Source organism: Zingiber officinale, chromosome 5A (genome assembly GCF_018446385.1).
Source record: "Zingiber officinale cultivar Zhangliang chromosome 5A, Zo_v1.1, whole genome shotgun sequence".
Classification (NCBI taxonomy): Eukaryota; Viridiplantae; Streptophyta; class Magnoliopsida; order Zingiberales; family Zingiberaceae; genus Zingiber; species Zingiber officinale.
This window is the reverse complement of record NC_055994.1, coordinates 103,798,514-103,810,694: the sequence shown is the minus strand read 5'-3', so window position 1 is coordinate 103,810,694 and position 12,181 is coordinate 103,798,514. Positions and strand designations below refer to the sequence as shown.

The 12,181-nt window shown below is 39.1% G+C and overlaps 1 protein-coding gene across 1 annotated transcript; it reads left to right on the top strand.

The window, feature by feature from the left end:
• Window positions 1-1,247: 1,247 nt before the first annotated feature.
• Window positions 1,248-2,696, top strand: LOC121981294 (salt tolerance receptor-like cytoplasmic kinase 1). The gene is made up of 2 exons (XM_042533741.1): window positions 1,248-1,783; window positions 1,873-2,696. Exons 1-2 carry the CDS (start codon window positions 1,303-1,305, stop codon window positions 2,553-2,555), a joined length of 1,164 nt encoding a protein of 387 aa, XP_042389675.1. The 5' UTR covers window positions 1,248-1,302; the 3' UTR covers window positions 2,556-2,696.
• The last annotated feature ends 9,485 nt before the right edge of the window (window positions 2,697-12,181 follow it).

Genomic DNA, 12,181 nt, shown 5'->3' with positions numbered 1-12,181 from the left:
GGGTAGATGAATGTGAGTCAGCTGAGGAGCCGGATCTGGGGGCAACGACATGGCATCCAGCGTAACATGTATCCAAAAGACGACACGTAGGCCGAAATATGTCCACGGCTCGCAGGCTAGAACACACACTAACGGCTCATAGGGCGGCTAGTAAAAGTGACTCACAGTCATACTAGTGATACTAAGGGCAGAACACGACGGCTTGATGGCTGGAAACATAACAGATGACCGAAAGCACAACGGTGAATCAGATATGCGTCGAAAACAGTGGAGACAGCGACTGTAAAGCTGTCGTGGTCGGTCGTAGAGCCGCCGAAGCTGGCTGTAGTTGATGGAGAAAAAAGGGGTGGCTGGCGGAGGTAGCCCTCGCTGGTAGTATCCGGCTTCGGACAAAGGCGGCGGGGCTCTGATCTGGCCGACATCGAAGACCGTGAAGATGGCTAAGTCCGTGCATCTTCCTCCCGGTGGCGGAAACAACCCCCATCCCCTTGTGCTAGGTGGCTGGCGTGAGGGCGAGTGCGGCGGCGGCGGCTGGCGTGAGGGCGAGTGCGGCGGCGACTAGCGTGAGGGCGAGAAGAGGCGGCGGCTAGCATGAGGGCGAGAAGAGGCGGCGGCCAGCCTAAGGGAGAGTGTGGCGGTTGAGCCCTAAAAACCTCCTGTCCTTCTCCCCTACTCGCAGTGGAGAAGACCCACACCCCCACACCCCCACCTTCTGCGAAATGAACAGTGCTTCCCCACTTAAAACCCTAACATGCCAAATGACGAAAATGCCCCTCTCCATCCCTATAATCTCCCTAATGTCATGTGATACATCCACATCAATAATCTTGAAACGAATCGTGGTGAACCATGCAAGAACCATGAACCGTAACGAATAGTAAATCGGTAGTACCGAACCATGAACCGTAATCATCTTAAACAACTAAGGTTAATGGTCGACCTCCCAGAAACTGTCGAATTGATGGATCCGACCATTGAATCATCAATTCCGAATTGTCAAATTATCGAGTCGTCGAACCATCAAATCATCGATTCCGAACTAAATCAAATCTATACTCAACCCAGCACCATCCCTCTCCCATTAGTAGGTCACCACACAATACAATATAATACAATACCGATCCAACTTAGGCTGACTGGATGCCGTCCTCTCTATTCTGCATCAATCATTTTTCTTTTTTTATTGATGAATGAAACTGATACCTCCATATAAATCCTTGCCCCTCCGCCCTTTGCTCGCTAGCTCATCCTCCATTCCTACTATTCTTCATTCAATTCTCCTATTTGCCTCAGTAGCATGCAATGCATTTGGCCCTGCTTATAATCCTTCTACTTCTCGCCGCCGCCGCCGCCGTCGTCCTAACTATTTCTTTAGCTACGGTCGCGTACGTCAAGATGTTTCGAAGGTGCAAACCATTCAGCGGTTGCTGCTTTGGGGGCTCGGACGACTTCGATATGGGTCCCGCCCGGGCCCGCGTCGCCGATGGTCCGGGAACTGAATCGGAGAAGGGGAATCCGGCTCCGAAGCAGGAAGCGGTTCCGAGGCGGATGGGGTGGGCCGAGGTGGAGTCGGCCACCGGGAAGTTCTCCCCCTCCGCGGTGGTCGGCGAAGGCGGATCCAGCACCGTCTACCTTGCACGCTTGCCGGATTCCTCCCTTGCCGCCCTCAAACTGCACCGCCCCTGCGAGCGCCTCCACCATGCCTTCCGCCTGGAGCTCGACCTCCTCCTCCGCCTCTGCCACCCCCACATCGTCCGGCTCCTCGGCTACTGCGACGACCGCGGTCCTTTGTCTGCCCTAAATCGCCGTTTCCTATCGCTGATCTTTGGGCATCTTTCCTAATTCGAGGTTAATTTTGGATCCGCGTTGCAGAGGCAGAAGGGGCTTTGTTGTTCGAGTACGTACCGAACGGGAGCCTTCACGAGAAGCTCCATGGTGGCGGCGGGGAGGTGCTGCCGTGGGCGCGGCGGGTGGCGGTGGCGCACCAGGTGGCGCAGGCGCTGGACTACCTTCACGAGGGCTGCGACCCTCAGGTGGTGCACGGAGACGTGAAAGCCGCGAACGTGCTCCTCGACGGCCGGATGGAGGCGAAGCTGTGCGACTTCGGATCTGCGCGCGTCGGCTTCTCGGCGGCGGTGGCGCCGCCGCGACCCGGGCGGACCATGGTGGTGGGCTCGCCAGGGTACGTCGACCCGCACTACCTGCGGTCCGGGATGATCTCCAAGAAGAGCGACGTGTACAGCTTTGGGGTGCTGCTGCTGGAGCTGGTCACCGGCGGGGAGGCGTTCGACTCGGAGAGGGAGAGGCGGCTGACGGCGGACATGGCCCCCGTGCTGCGGGACGTGGAGAGACGGGCGGCGGAGGTGGTGGACCCCGGATTGGCCGGGGAGTATGATGCCGGAGAGGCGGCGGAGGTATTGGGGATGGCGGCGATGTGCCTGGGGGATAACCCTAGTCTCCGCCCTCCGATGTCGCACGTGGTGAGAATGCTGCGGGAGAAGAACGCGGCATCCATCGGGGCCGTCGGAGTAACAAAAACCAGTTGTAGTACTTAACTCGTCAGTTGGTTAGTAAGATTTTCTATAAAAAGTCTTTAACTCCGTTAGATTAGTAGGAGTGTAAGTGAGGAACCAAAAATGTATTTTTTTTCTAAAATTGTATAAAAGTGGGTTTTGTTTAGATATTAGTTATATCTAGTGTTGGATCATCGAAGTTTAGGGTTAGTCAAATTAGATTTAAATAATAATAATAATAATAATAATAATAATAATAATAATAATAAACTTGGGTTAGTGATGGGTTGCCATCAATGTGACTCCATCGAAAGCTTCCATGCGCTCAGTGTTGCCGTCCAAACTGTTGAATACAGGACCAATTGATGCATAAACGCAAGGTATTTGGTTTTACTGTGTGGCCTTCTCTCCTTTCATTATTAAAATATTTAAACAGACTGATGATACATTGGCACGGCCGCACGGGATTCTCATGCGTCTCTTTCCAAAAACTTAATTCGAGTAAAAAAAAAAATCTAAACTTAAGCATCATAATTTCTTCGCTAAAAGCCATCCTTCTCGAAGGTAGAGTGCCACTTTTTATCTGTTAGGCTATCTTTTTTATCATCCTTCTTACAAAGGCTAAAGGTCGATACATTGTATGGTGGTTGTTTAATTTCTTCACAGATTTCTCTTAGTTCATAAATTCCTGTTCATGACGTTAATCTGAGCCTTTATTTTACGTCCTGAGAGCAACAACGGACTGTGATGGATCACCTCACTAATCATGGAGCATGGAATATATATATATATATATATATATATATATTGGCCATGCCATGGCAATGGCATGCATACTCTGTGAAGACTCTGTTGCCGTAACATTAAATTCTGTGTTTGTCCTTTCTAAAGTAACATTAAATTTCGTCAACTACCGAGGCCTCAATTTACAAGATCCCCTAGTATATATAGTACGAAAGCTGAGACCTTGCAATTTAATTCATTGCAGTGGCAATTGATTGTCTTAAGTCTCTGACAGCATGTATGACTTGGGGAGGAAGTATACGGGGACAGCTTGCTCCATATCTTAAGGGTTGACTCCATTGACCTTGTCAAGTATCCTTATCCCATTGTGTTGACAGTTGAGCGCATGGCCTTTCTCTCCTCCTTTTGATTACGTTTTAATTTCCCATCTGTTATTCTTCTGGCTATGGCAATGCTTTGCCAGCATTGACTGAAAAGGACTGGCTTGCTATAACGATGAATGAACGATACATGGCATGTGACCTGTGACCTGTGACCTGTGACCTGTGACCTGATCCGTGCATGCTTAATGAATGCTAGGGAGCTCTCAATTATGTGTGTGACACAGGCACTGAGCCACTCACTGCCCTCTTGGGGAGCAGCATGCCGTGGGGCATGGGCAAACAGTCACATGCTCACTTCCCGGCTGAGCATGGCATTTCAATTAATCACATGAAAATGTCTGACAATGATAGTTTAACGGGTGCCATAGTTTAGTTATCTTTAAACTTGCAATATAAAATTTAAATTACGTAAGCTACGGAGAAGAAAGAATAAAATAGTGGGTAGAAATTAAAGAGCCTTCCCTTTTTATTGGAAGCAATGCATGAAAGGACATTTTTTTTTTATTATCAAATGGACACTTCATCCCAACAAAACAGTCTCAACCATTCTTAAGCGACATAATCATTTTTTATGATCTTTAGTTTTTTGAAAAAAAATATATTAAAAATATTATTAGAAAAATTTAATTTTATTAATAAAATTTAAAAAGACAATTCTATATTGTTAAAAAAAAGCTATTTTCAAACTATATCTCATTTTTTTTATTAGGAAAAATTTTTAAAATAAAAATTTATGCTAAATTTTTTAACATAATTTATTAAAATATAATATATATTATCTAATGAACATTTTTAATTAAATAAATAAAGTTATATTTTACCAATAAAATATTAAAATTACTAACTAATTTGGCAATGAGTAATAAATTATTACAATATTATTAATATGAATTTTAATTACTATTTTTTAAAAAAAAAATTATCTATCAATTTTAACTTCGATAAAGGAAGTCTTGACACAATGATAAAATTATTATTGTGTGACTAAGAGGTAACTATAGGTACTCCGAGTTAGTTTTGATATGGTCAACTAAGTTAAGTTAGATCCTATGTATACTTGATACCTTGTGTCTAAGTGTACAAGAACTTAGGAGCACAGGAAGTCAAGTAAAAAACGCAGTTAGTGAGAAGCATGACACGAGAGAGAGTCAACGGGTTCGGTGCGTCCGAGGGACGAGGTGCTACCGAAGAGTACGTTGTAGACGAGAAAGAAGCGTGCAACATTTTCGAGGGACGAGGTGTTGCCAAAGAGTACGCTAGTAGACGAGAAAGAAGCGCACGGCATTTCCGAGGGACGAGAAGCTGGAGTGGAAGCTTGCTCAAGGAGAAGGACGGAAAATGAGTACGAGTGAGTCCTATTCCGGATGGATGAAATCATGCAAGTGAACGAAGCCATAATGAAGGAGAAATCGGACAGTCAACTTCAAGTTGACTATCCGAGCGCCCGAATCCCCTAGGGCAACCCAAGGGTGCCTCCCTTGATGAGCTTCGAATGGGCTACTCAACAAGGCCCAAGCTTTGGACCAGATGAGCTTGATCCATTGCAAACTGTTGCAATGTGGATAAAGTTTTTTCCACACCCAAGCACCCGGAGCCCTTCCAAGCGCCCGGAGCTGCCACATCAACAAATAGTCAAATTCAACCAACAATTTATAAATAAAACTCTGGTCTCAGTAGTTCAGATCATCATTTGTATACGAATTCATTTTCTTTTCTGTTCTACTACTTTTTGTGAGCTATCAACGTTGTAAGAGACTACATCGCCCAAAGGAGAATTCTAGTGAGCTTTTCATAGTATTGAATTAGTAATTCTCTGATTGCAAACCAAGTAAATTTTGTGCCTCTTTCTTTTATCAATTAGTTTTTTTATACAAATGTTTGTCTAACTTAGTTCAAAAATTCGAGAAAGGTATGTTTATATTTTCAAGGCAATTCACCTCTTTTTGTTGCCCGCACCAAAAGAGACCTACAAGTGGTGTCAGAGCAAGGCTCGCTTCACAAGAATTAACCACTATCCGAAACAAAATAAATGGCTGAATCTAGCATCTACTTGCCAAAATTTGAGGGAGACTTCGCAACGTGGAAAAAGCACATGGAGATATTCTTCAAGACCGATTTTGAAATCTTGTTAATTATAAAATATGATTTTGTAACATCTAAGGATTAACAAAGAGTCAACAAAGAAGAGTACATGTGAACGAATAAGGAACAAGCCGACTTTGTGGCTAATGGAAAAGTAGAGTTCTATCTGCTTAGTGTTCTTCCGTCCCAGGAGGTTAGCCGGATCAGAAGCTACGACTCTGCCAAAGATCTCTGAGAAAATTTTCTAGAGCTTCACAAGAGTACTTCGGAAGCCAAATTAGTAAAATGGGACATCCTTTGAAGTCAACTGACGAACCCTTTGATGAACAAGGGAGAAAAGGTAGCCCAACTCCATGTGTGGATCAAAAATCTGATCACCCAGCTCAACAACCTCAGAGAAAAGGTAACAAGTCATAACTCTTTAAGGTACACACTTAACGCTTTTTCGAGAACTCAAAAGTGGTCAGTTTTAGTAGATGCTTACTACATCTCTAAGGACCTCAGGTAAGCATATTTGAAAGTTTATTTTCTACTTTTGAACTTCACGGGTCTCATTGTGTAGATACTCAGGACTTAGAAAAATCAAACAACATTCCCCTAAAAGCTAAGAAGGAAGAATCATACATCGACACTTCCCTCGACGATAACGAAAAGACATTTATGGTAAGAAAATTTAAGAAATTTTTTAGATCTAAGAAAGAAGAGCAAGGAAGATAAAATGCTACAACTATAATGAAAAGGGGCATATCAAGGATAACTGCCCAAAGCTGAAGAAGAATGACAACCAGAAAGGATCAAGCACAACAAAGCACAAAACCCTAAAGATGACTTGGGACAAGTTGTCATCAGAATCTGATTTGGAGGAGTAGGCAGAACTTGAACTGATGACAAGTCACCAAGAGGAGAGCATAGATGAAGGGGGAGACTTTGTCTAACTTAGTTCAAAATTTCGACAAAGGTCTGTTTGTATTTTCAAGACAATTCACCCCCTCTTGTCGGCCGCACCAAAAGGGACCTATAGTAATAGGTTCAAGCGAAAAATATAACCACTACGAACAATAAACGTTTTCTCAGAATCCCACATTGGTTAGAGCTTCATGCATCGTGCTACATTCTTATCAATTAGATAACAAAGGGAAAAAAAAAAGAAAAAAAATATAATATTTAGAGATAAATAATAGTATAATATTAAATATATTTTTGATTTCCTAAATATTTTTAAAAATATATCAATTATTATAAGCAATAAATATTTTTAATTTATTAACCAAACTTAATTTTGATTGGTAAATTATTTTTTTATTAATAAAAATTCAAAAATTATGGATCAAATTTTAATAAAAATAAAAATAAAAATAAATTACCAACCCAATCTAACTTTAACTATAAAAAATTAATCCTCCCCATGTAAAAGGTCGTTGCGCTAGGGTAAATACCCCTTGTGATTTACAACCTTCCGAAGAGTGTGGGGTTACTCTCTAGAGGTCGCTAAGATGACGACTTTACCTTTTGCTGCACTAGTAAAAAAATTAAAATTATCAATCAAATTGACAAGTAAACAAATCTAATTTAGTTAGTAAAAAATTAAAATTATCATGGAAAATAAATCTCAACTAAAACTTATTTTCACTATAATTTAAAACATTTAATATCCAAATTTGTATATTTCTAAAATAATAATTATATTTGATTATATATATATAATTGGGTAGCTCCAATATAATAGGGCCCTAATCTCACATCTCTACCTTTGTATATTTTAATTTTTTTAAAATTATCTTTATTTTTTAATATTATTATAGCATCTATGAACTCATACTCATTAAACATGAACATTTCAACACTAATCAACACTAATAAATTATGTTGTATTAGTTATAGTTTATAGTTGCATATGGTGAGTCTTAGAAATTAAGAAGAAGAAAAAGCTAGTTATATTATTAAATCTAAAAAAAATATTAGAAATACAAAATATAAAGTCTTATATAACTAAGTTAAGAAATCTTAAACCCTAAATAGAAAAGAGAAAAAGATTAAATTACCTAAAAACTATATATATATATATATATATATATATATATATATATATATATATATATATATATATATATATAATCGAACATCTCCTCTCAAACTCACGATGTTTTAGCTAGAACCATTGAGAGTTTGTCAGACAAGAAACGAAAGCATTAAGCGGAATGTGCCTTGGTAAACATATCAGTAAATCTGTAGATTTGAAGAAACAAAAGTCAATGTGATGGTGCAAATCTGAAGATGATGACGAGTAATGTGACAATCAATTTCAATATATTTCGTCTACTCATGAAAAGCTAAATTGCATGCAATTTGAATAGCACTCTGATTATCATAATATAACATAGTAAGTTGATGAAAAGAGATTCTCATATCTGCAAGCAACCAATGCAACCAAATTATCTCACAAGTAGTTAAATTCATGACACGATACTCAACTTCTTTGGAAGATCTAGAAATAATATCTTGTTTTTACTCTTCCAAAAAATGAGAGAATCACCAAGTAAAATACAAAAGCTAATGGTAAATTTACGATTTGTAGGATCACCAACCCAATCAACATTAGAGTATGCACGTAACTCAATAGATGAAGTTGAAGGAAATAAAATGTAATGAAATTGAGTGTCCCGAAGATACCTAAGAATATGAAGAACAACAGTCCAATGAGCTATAGTTTGTGCAGCGATAAATTGACTAACCACATGAAAAACATATGCAATATTTGGACTAGTCATGGTGAGATAAACCAAGCTTCTAATAATAGTTCTATACAAACTAGGATCCGGTAAAGGTGAGACATCAGATGGAGAATATCAAACATTAGTCTCAATAGGAGTCTCAATGACTCTATTATCAGTAAGACATGCATGCTCAAACATATCAGATATATACTTTGACTAGAATAAAAGATAACCTTTTGGAAAATAAACAACCTCAATGCCTAGAAAGTAGTGTAGTATATGCAATTCTTTCATAGCAAAACAACGAACCAACTCAGACTTCAAGAAAGTAATTTCATCAAAATCATCATTAGTGATAATCATGTCATCAACATATAATGATAAAAGAATATGACATATACTCATACATCTGACAAACAATGTTGAATCATAATTACTAGGATGAAAATCAAACGAAGCAATCACTGTAGAGAACTTCTCAAACCAAGACGAGATGCTTGTTTGGGGCCATGAAGCACTTTACGAAATCTGCAAACTTCACCAGGTTGGTGTGAAATACCAAGAGGAGGTGTCATATAAAATTTTTTATGAAGATCACCATTTAAAAATACATTCTTAACATCTATCTGAGACATCCTCCATCGATTAATAGAAGCAACAGTAATCAGAGTACAAACTGTCGTTAGCAGTGATTATAAGAGGCCTATAGCAACGTTTACCAACCGCTGCGAAACATATTGCACTGATTTTTCAACCTTTGCAGATATTGGCGGTGCTAAGGGCAACTGGAACAGTAAAACTAACCGGTGCTTTAAACCATTTAACCGCTTCTAATGCATACCGTTAGAAGCGGTTAATAACCGCATCTGATTCATACCTTTAGAAGTGGTTACTAACTGCTTCTGATGCTTCCTTTTAGAAGCAGTTATTAACCGCTTTTGATTGTTTACTATTAAAGCAGTTATAAACCGTTTGTAAATGTATCTTACAAAAATAGTTTAAAAATAATCCTATATCATTAGGAGCGGTTTAAAACCACTACTAATATACCACCAAAATAATATATAATATTCATTTTCATTTCTAAATATTAATATATCTTATTTACATTTTTCTCCATAATATACCACCAATATAAAATCTTCTTCAATCCCCAAAACATATACAACTTTTAATAACTATTGGTTTTAGATAAAGAATTAATAAAAGAAAATTGAATAACATAGTCTAATGGGGCAACCCTTGGTAATTTCTCAAAATATGAGGGTTTTATGATATATTAACAGTGAGCTGTTCCACAACTATTTGCAAGGAAATCATAACAACAACATAAGCTAAAATAATAATGAAGAATTATGATCACTACAAGAAAATTGGAATTCTACAACACTTAAAAGACAATATTTTTTTTAAAAAGCATTGTCTTTTTTTTTTTAACAACGCTTTTAGTGAAAAGCGTTGTGTATTTCATTATTTCCTTATTAATAGACAACGTTTTTTAAAAAATCGTTGTCTATTAGTGATTTTTATGGTCAAAGATAACACTTCTTAAAAAACATTGTCTATTAGCATTTTTTTACAACGATTTTTAAAAAACGTTGTCTATTGTCAAGCTCTCATCTAAATCTAGATTAATATAAACGGTTGGATCAAGTAAGGAGTAGAAAACCCCTAGTTTCACTTGCCCACCTATCTTCCGATCAAATCCCTCCCGAACCCTTCTCTCAACTCCTCTCACGCCCTAGTTCTCGTCTAAATCTCACGCTGTCCTTCTCCATCCAACTCCTTCTCTCAAGCTGCAGATCCCGGTGCTGAGGCGATCGACCACGTCAGATCGATCCCACCACACCTACCTCTTCCCCTCCATCCCCTCCCACCCCTCCCGCCTCCGGGCTCTTCTTCTGTGCTCAGTCTCCAACCAATTCTTTTCCGCAGGGATGCCGCAGCTGGCGGGATTTTAGGGTATGAGATTATTTTTCCGTGGTGTTGTTTGTTCCAGCTCTTAGACTTTCGGAACATGGCGCGGCCTTCAGGAACCGCCGTCTCCCGGGCTCTTCTTCCCCCAATCACCCTCGGGTTTCTTTCCAAATCGGAGCCCCAGATGAAGGGATAAGGATACGCCGTAGTGGCCGGGAGCATGCTCTACTGCGCATTCCCTTCTGCCCAGCATTTACTGGTGCCAAAAATTCAATTATATATATATATATATAAAAGAAGATTGGTAGATAGCTGTTCTTGTTCTTTATCGGTCCATCTTTCTTGGAGGAAGATGAAGAAATTGCTGAAATTGTGACAAGCGAAGTTGTACGTACTATATTACTTTAGTTTCTCTGTTTCTGGATTCTCTAGTTAAATGTTTCCTGTATTTAGCTTTCATGAATTGCCTCGCAAATGATTCCTATTCGATTCTGGATGAACTGCAATGCCCTTTCTGCTCAACTACTGTTCAGTAAAACGATCACCATTTGCTCTGCTCATAATGTTGGCTCATTTATCATAAAATGATATCAATAAAGAATGCTAATATTCTATAGGTTTTTTGGTGTGGTATGGTTGGTAAACGTGTAGAATTTGAATTCGTCAGTCCATATCTTCATTGATCTTTTTTCATTCCACATGCTGATTCATTTCTTTGTTTCTTTGTTTGCAACTGCAGGGTATATGGATGTCCTGGGACACTTTAGCTTATGAGTTTTTCCATTAATCCTTTTGAAAATCTGTTATGTTCATTCTTCAATTATTCACTCATTCTACATCCAAGGATGGCAAAGTTGCAAATTGATCTAATTTTCCATCTTTGGTGTGGTCAAATTGGGAAATCTTGAATGTTGCTAAGATCTGTTTGTTTCTTGAATTTGATACATATTTATTAGCTTGAAGTATTTCAATTTGGCATCAGATATGACTGCTGTCCAAATATAATTCTCATAAATTTGCAGGAACTGATTCTTCAACCCATTCACCTCCTAATAAGATTGAACAAGTTTCACATAGTGTTGTTCTAGGAATTGTTAATATTTTTGATCAAAGAGAAGTAATGGGCTTGTTACGTGATATTCGTCGGGTCTTTTCTTCAGAAGTTGTATGACTTCACCTTTACTTAAAGTTATGCATTTCTATGTTTTGGTCTCTTGCAGGTTTATCTACAATATGCTTTATCCTTTTTAAAGATTGGTGTAGTTCTGTTATCTCTAGGAGCTGGGATTTTATCTCCTGCTGGTGCTAATAACACCCCACTTGTCTCCTATATAATAAGAAGATGTTTTTAGGGTATGAAATAGTAGGGGTAAACAAATTCATAATTAAGCTTTGTTGGTAGTTCTATTTTTTTAACTAAATATTTAATATTTCTGTTTTACTAATTTTTGTATATTATGCAGGTTTGCTTGCTGTGTTGAGTATATCCTTTTAGAGAGGGATAAATTTTCTTCTTTGTTTCCAAATGCATAGTTGGAATTAGGTGGGCTACATATGGACTCTCCTCTTCTCTTTGCCATTTTAACCACTCTTCTAGTACTTTCCACAACAGGGGTTTGAGGTTTAAGTGTTCTTAGTTACCTTGTAAAATACCAGAAAAATGACGAATAATGATAAGGGAATTTTCCGGAGTTTCTGGAAATTTTTCGGGAATTTTTCGGAGCTCGTATGGACGAGTTTACGGGGATAAAAATGGGCCCAGGAAAGCCTGTTTAGTCTACCATTTAAGAGAGGAAAAGTTTTATTTTTCTTTTTCTTTTATTATTCT

Bases quoted from the DNA above. Each gene is read 5' to 3' on its own strand.
- LOC121981294 (XM_042533741.1), top strand. From the start codon at position 1,303: ATGCATTTGGCCCTGCTTATAATCCTTCTACTTCTCGCCGCCGCCGCC. The intron at 1,784-1,872 runs GTCCTTTGTCTG...TCCGCGTTGCAG, and splicing joins CGGCTACTGCGACGACCGCG to AGGCAGAAGGGGCTTTGTTG.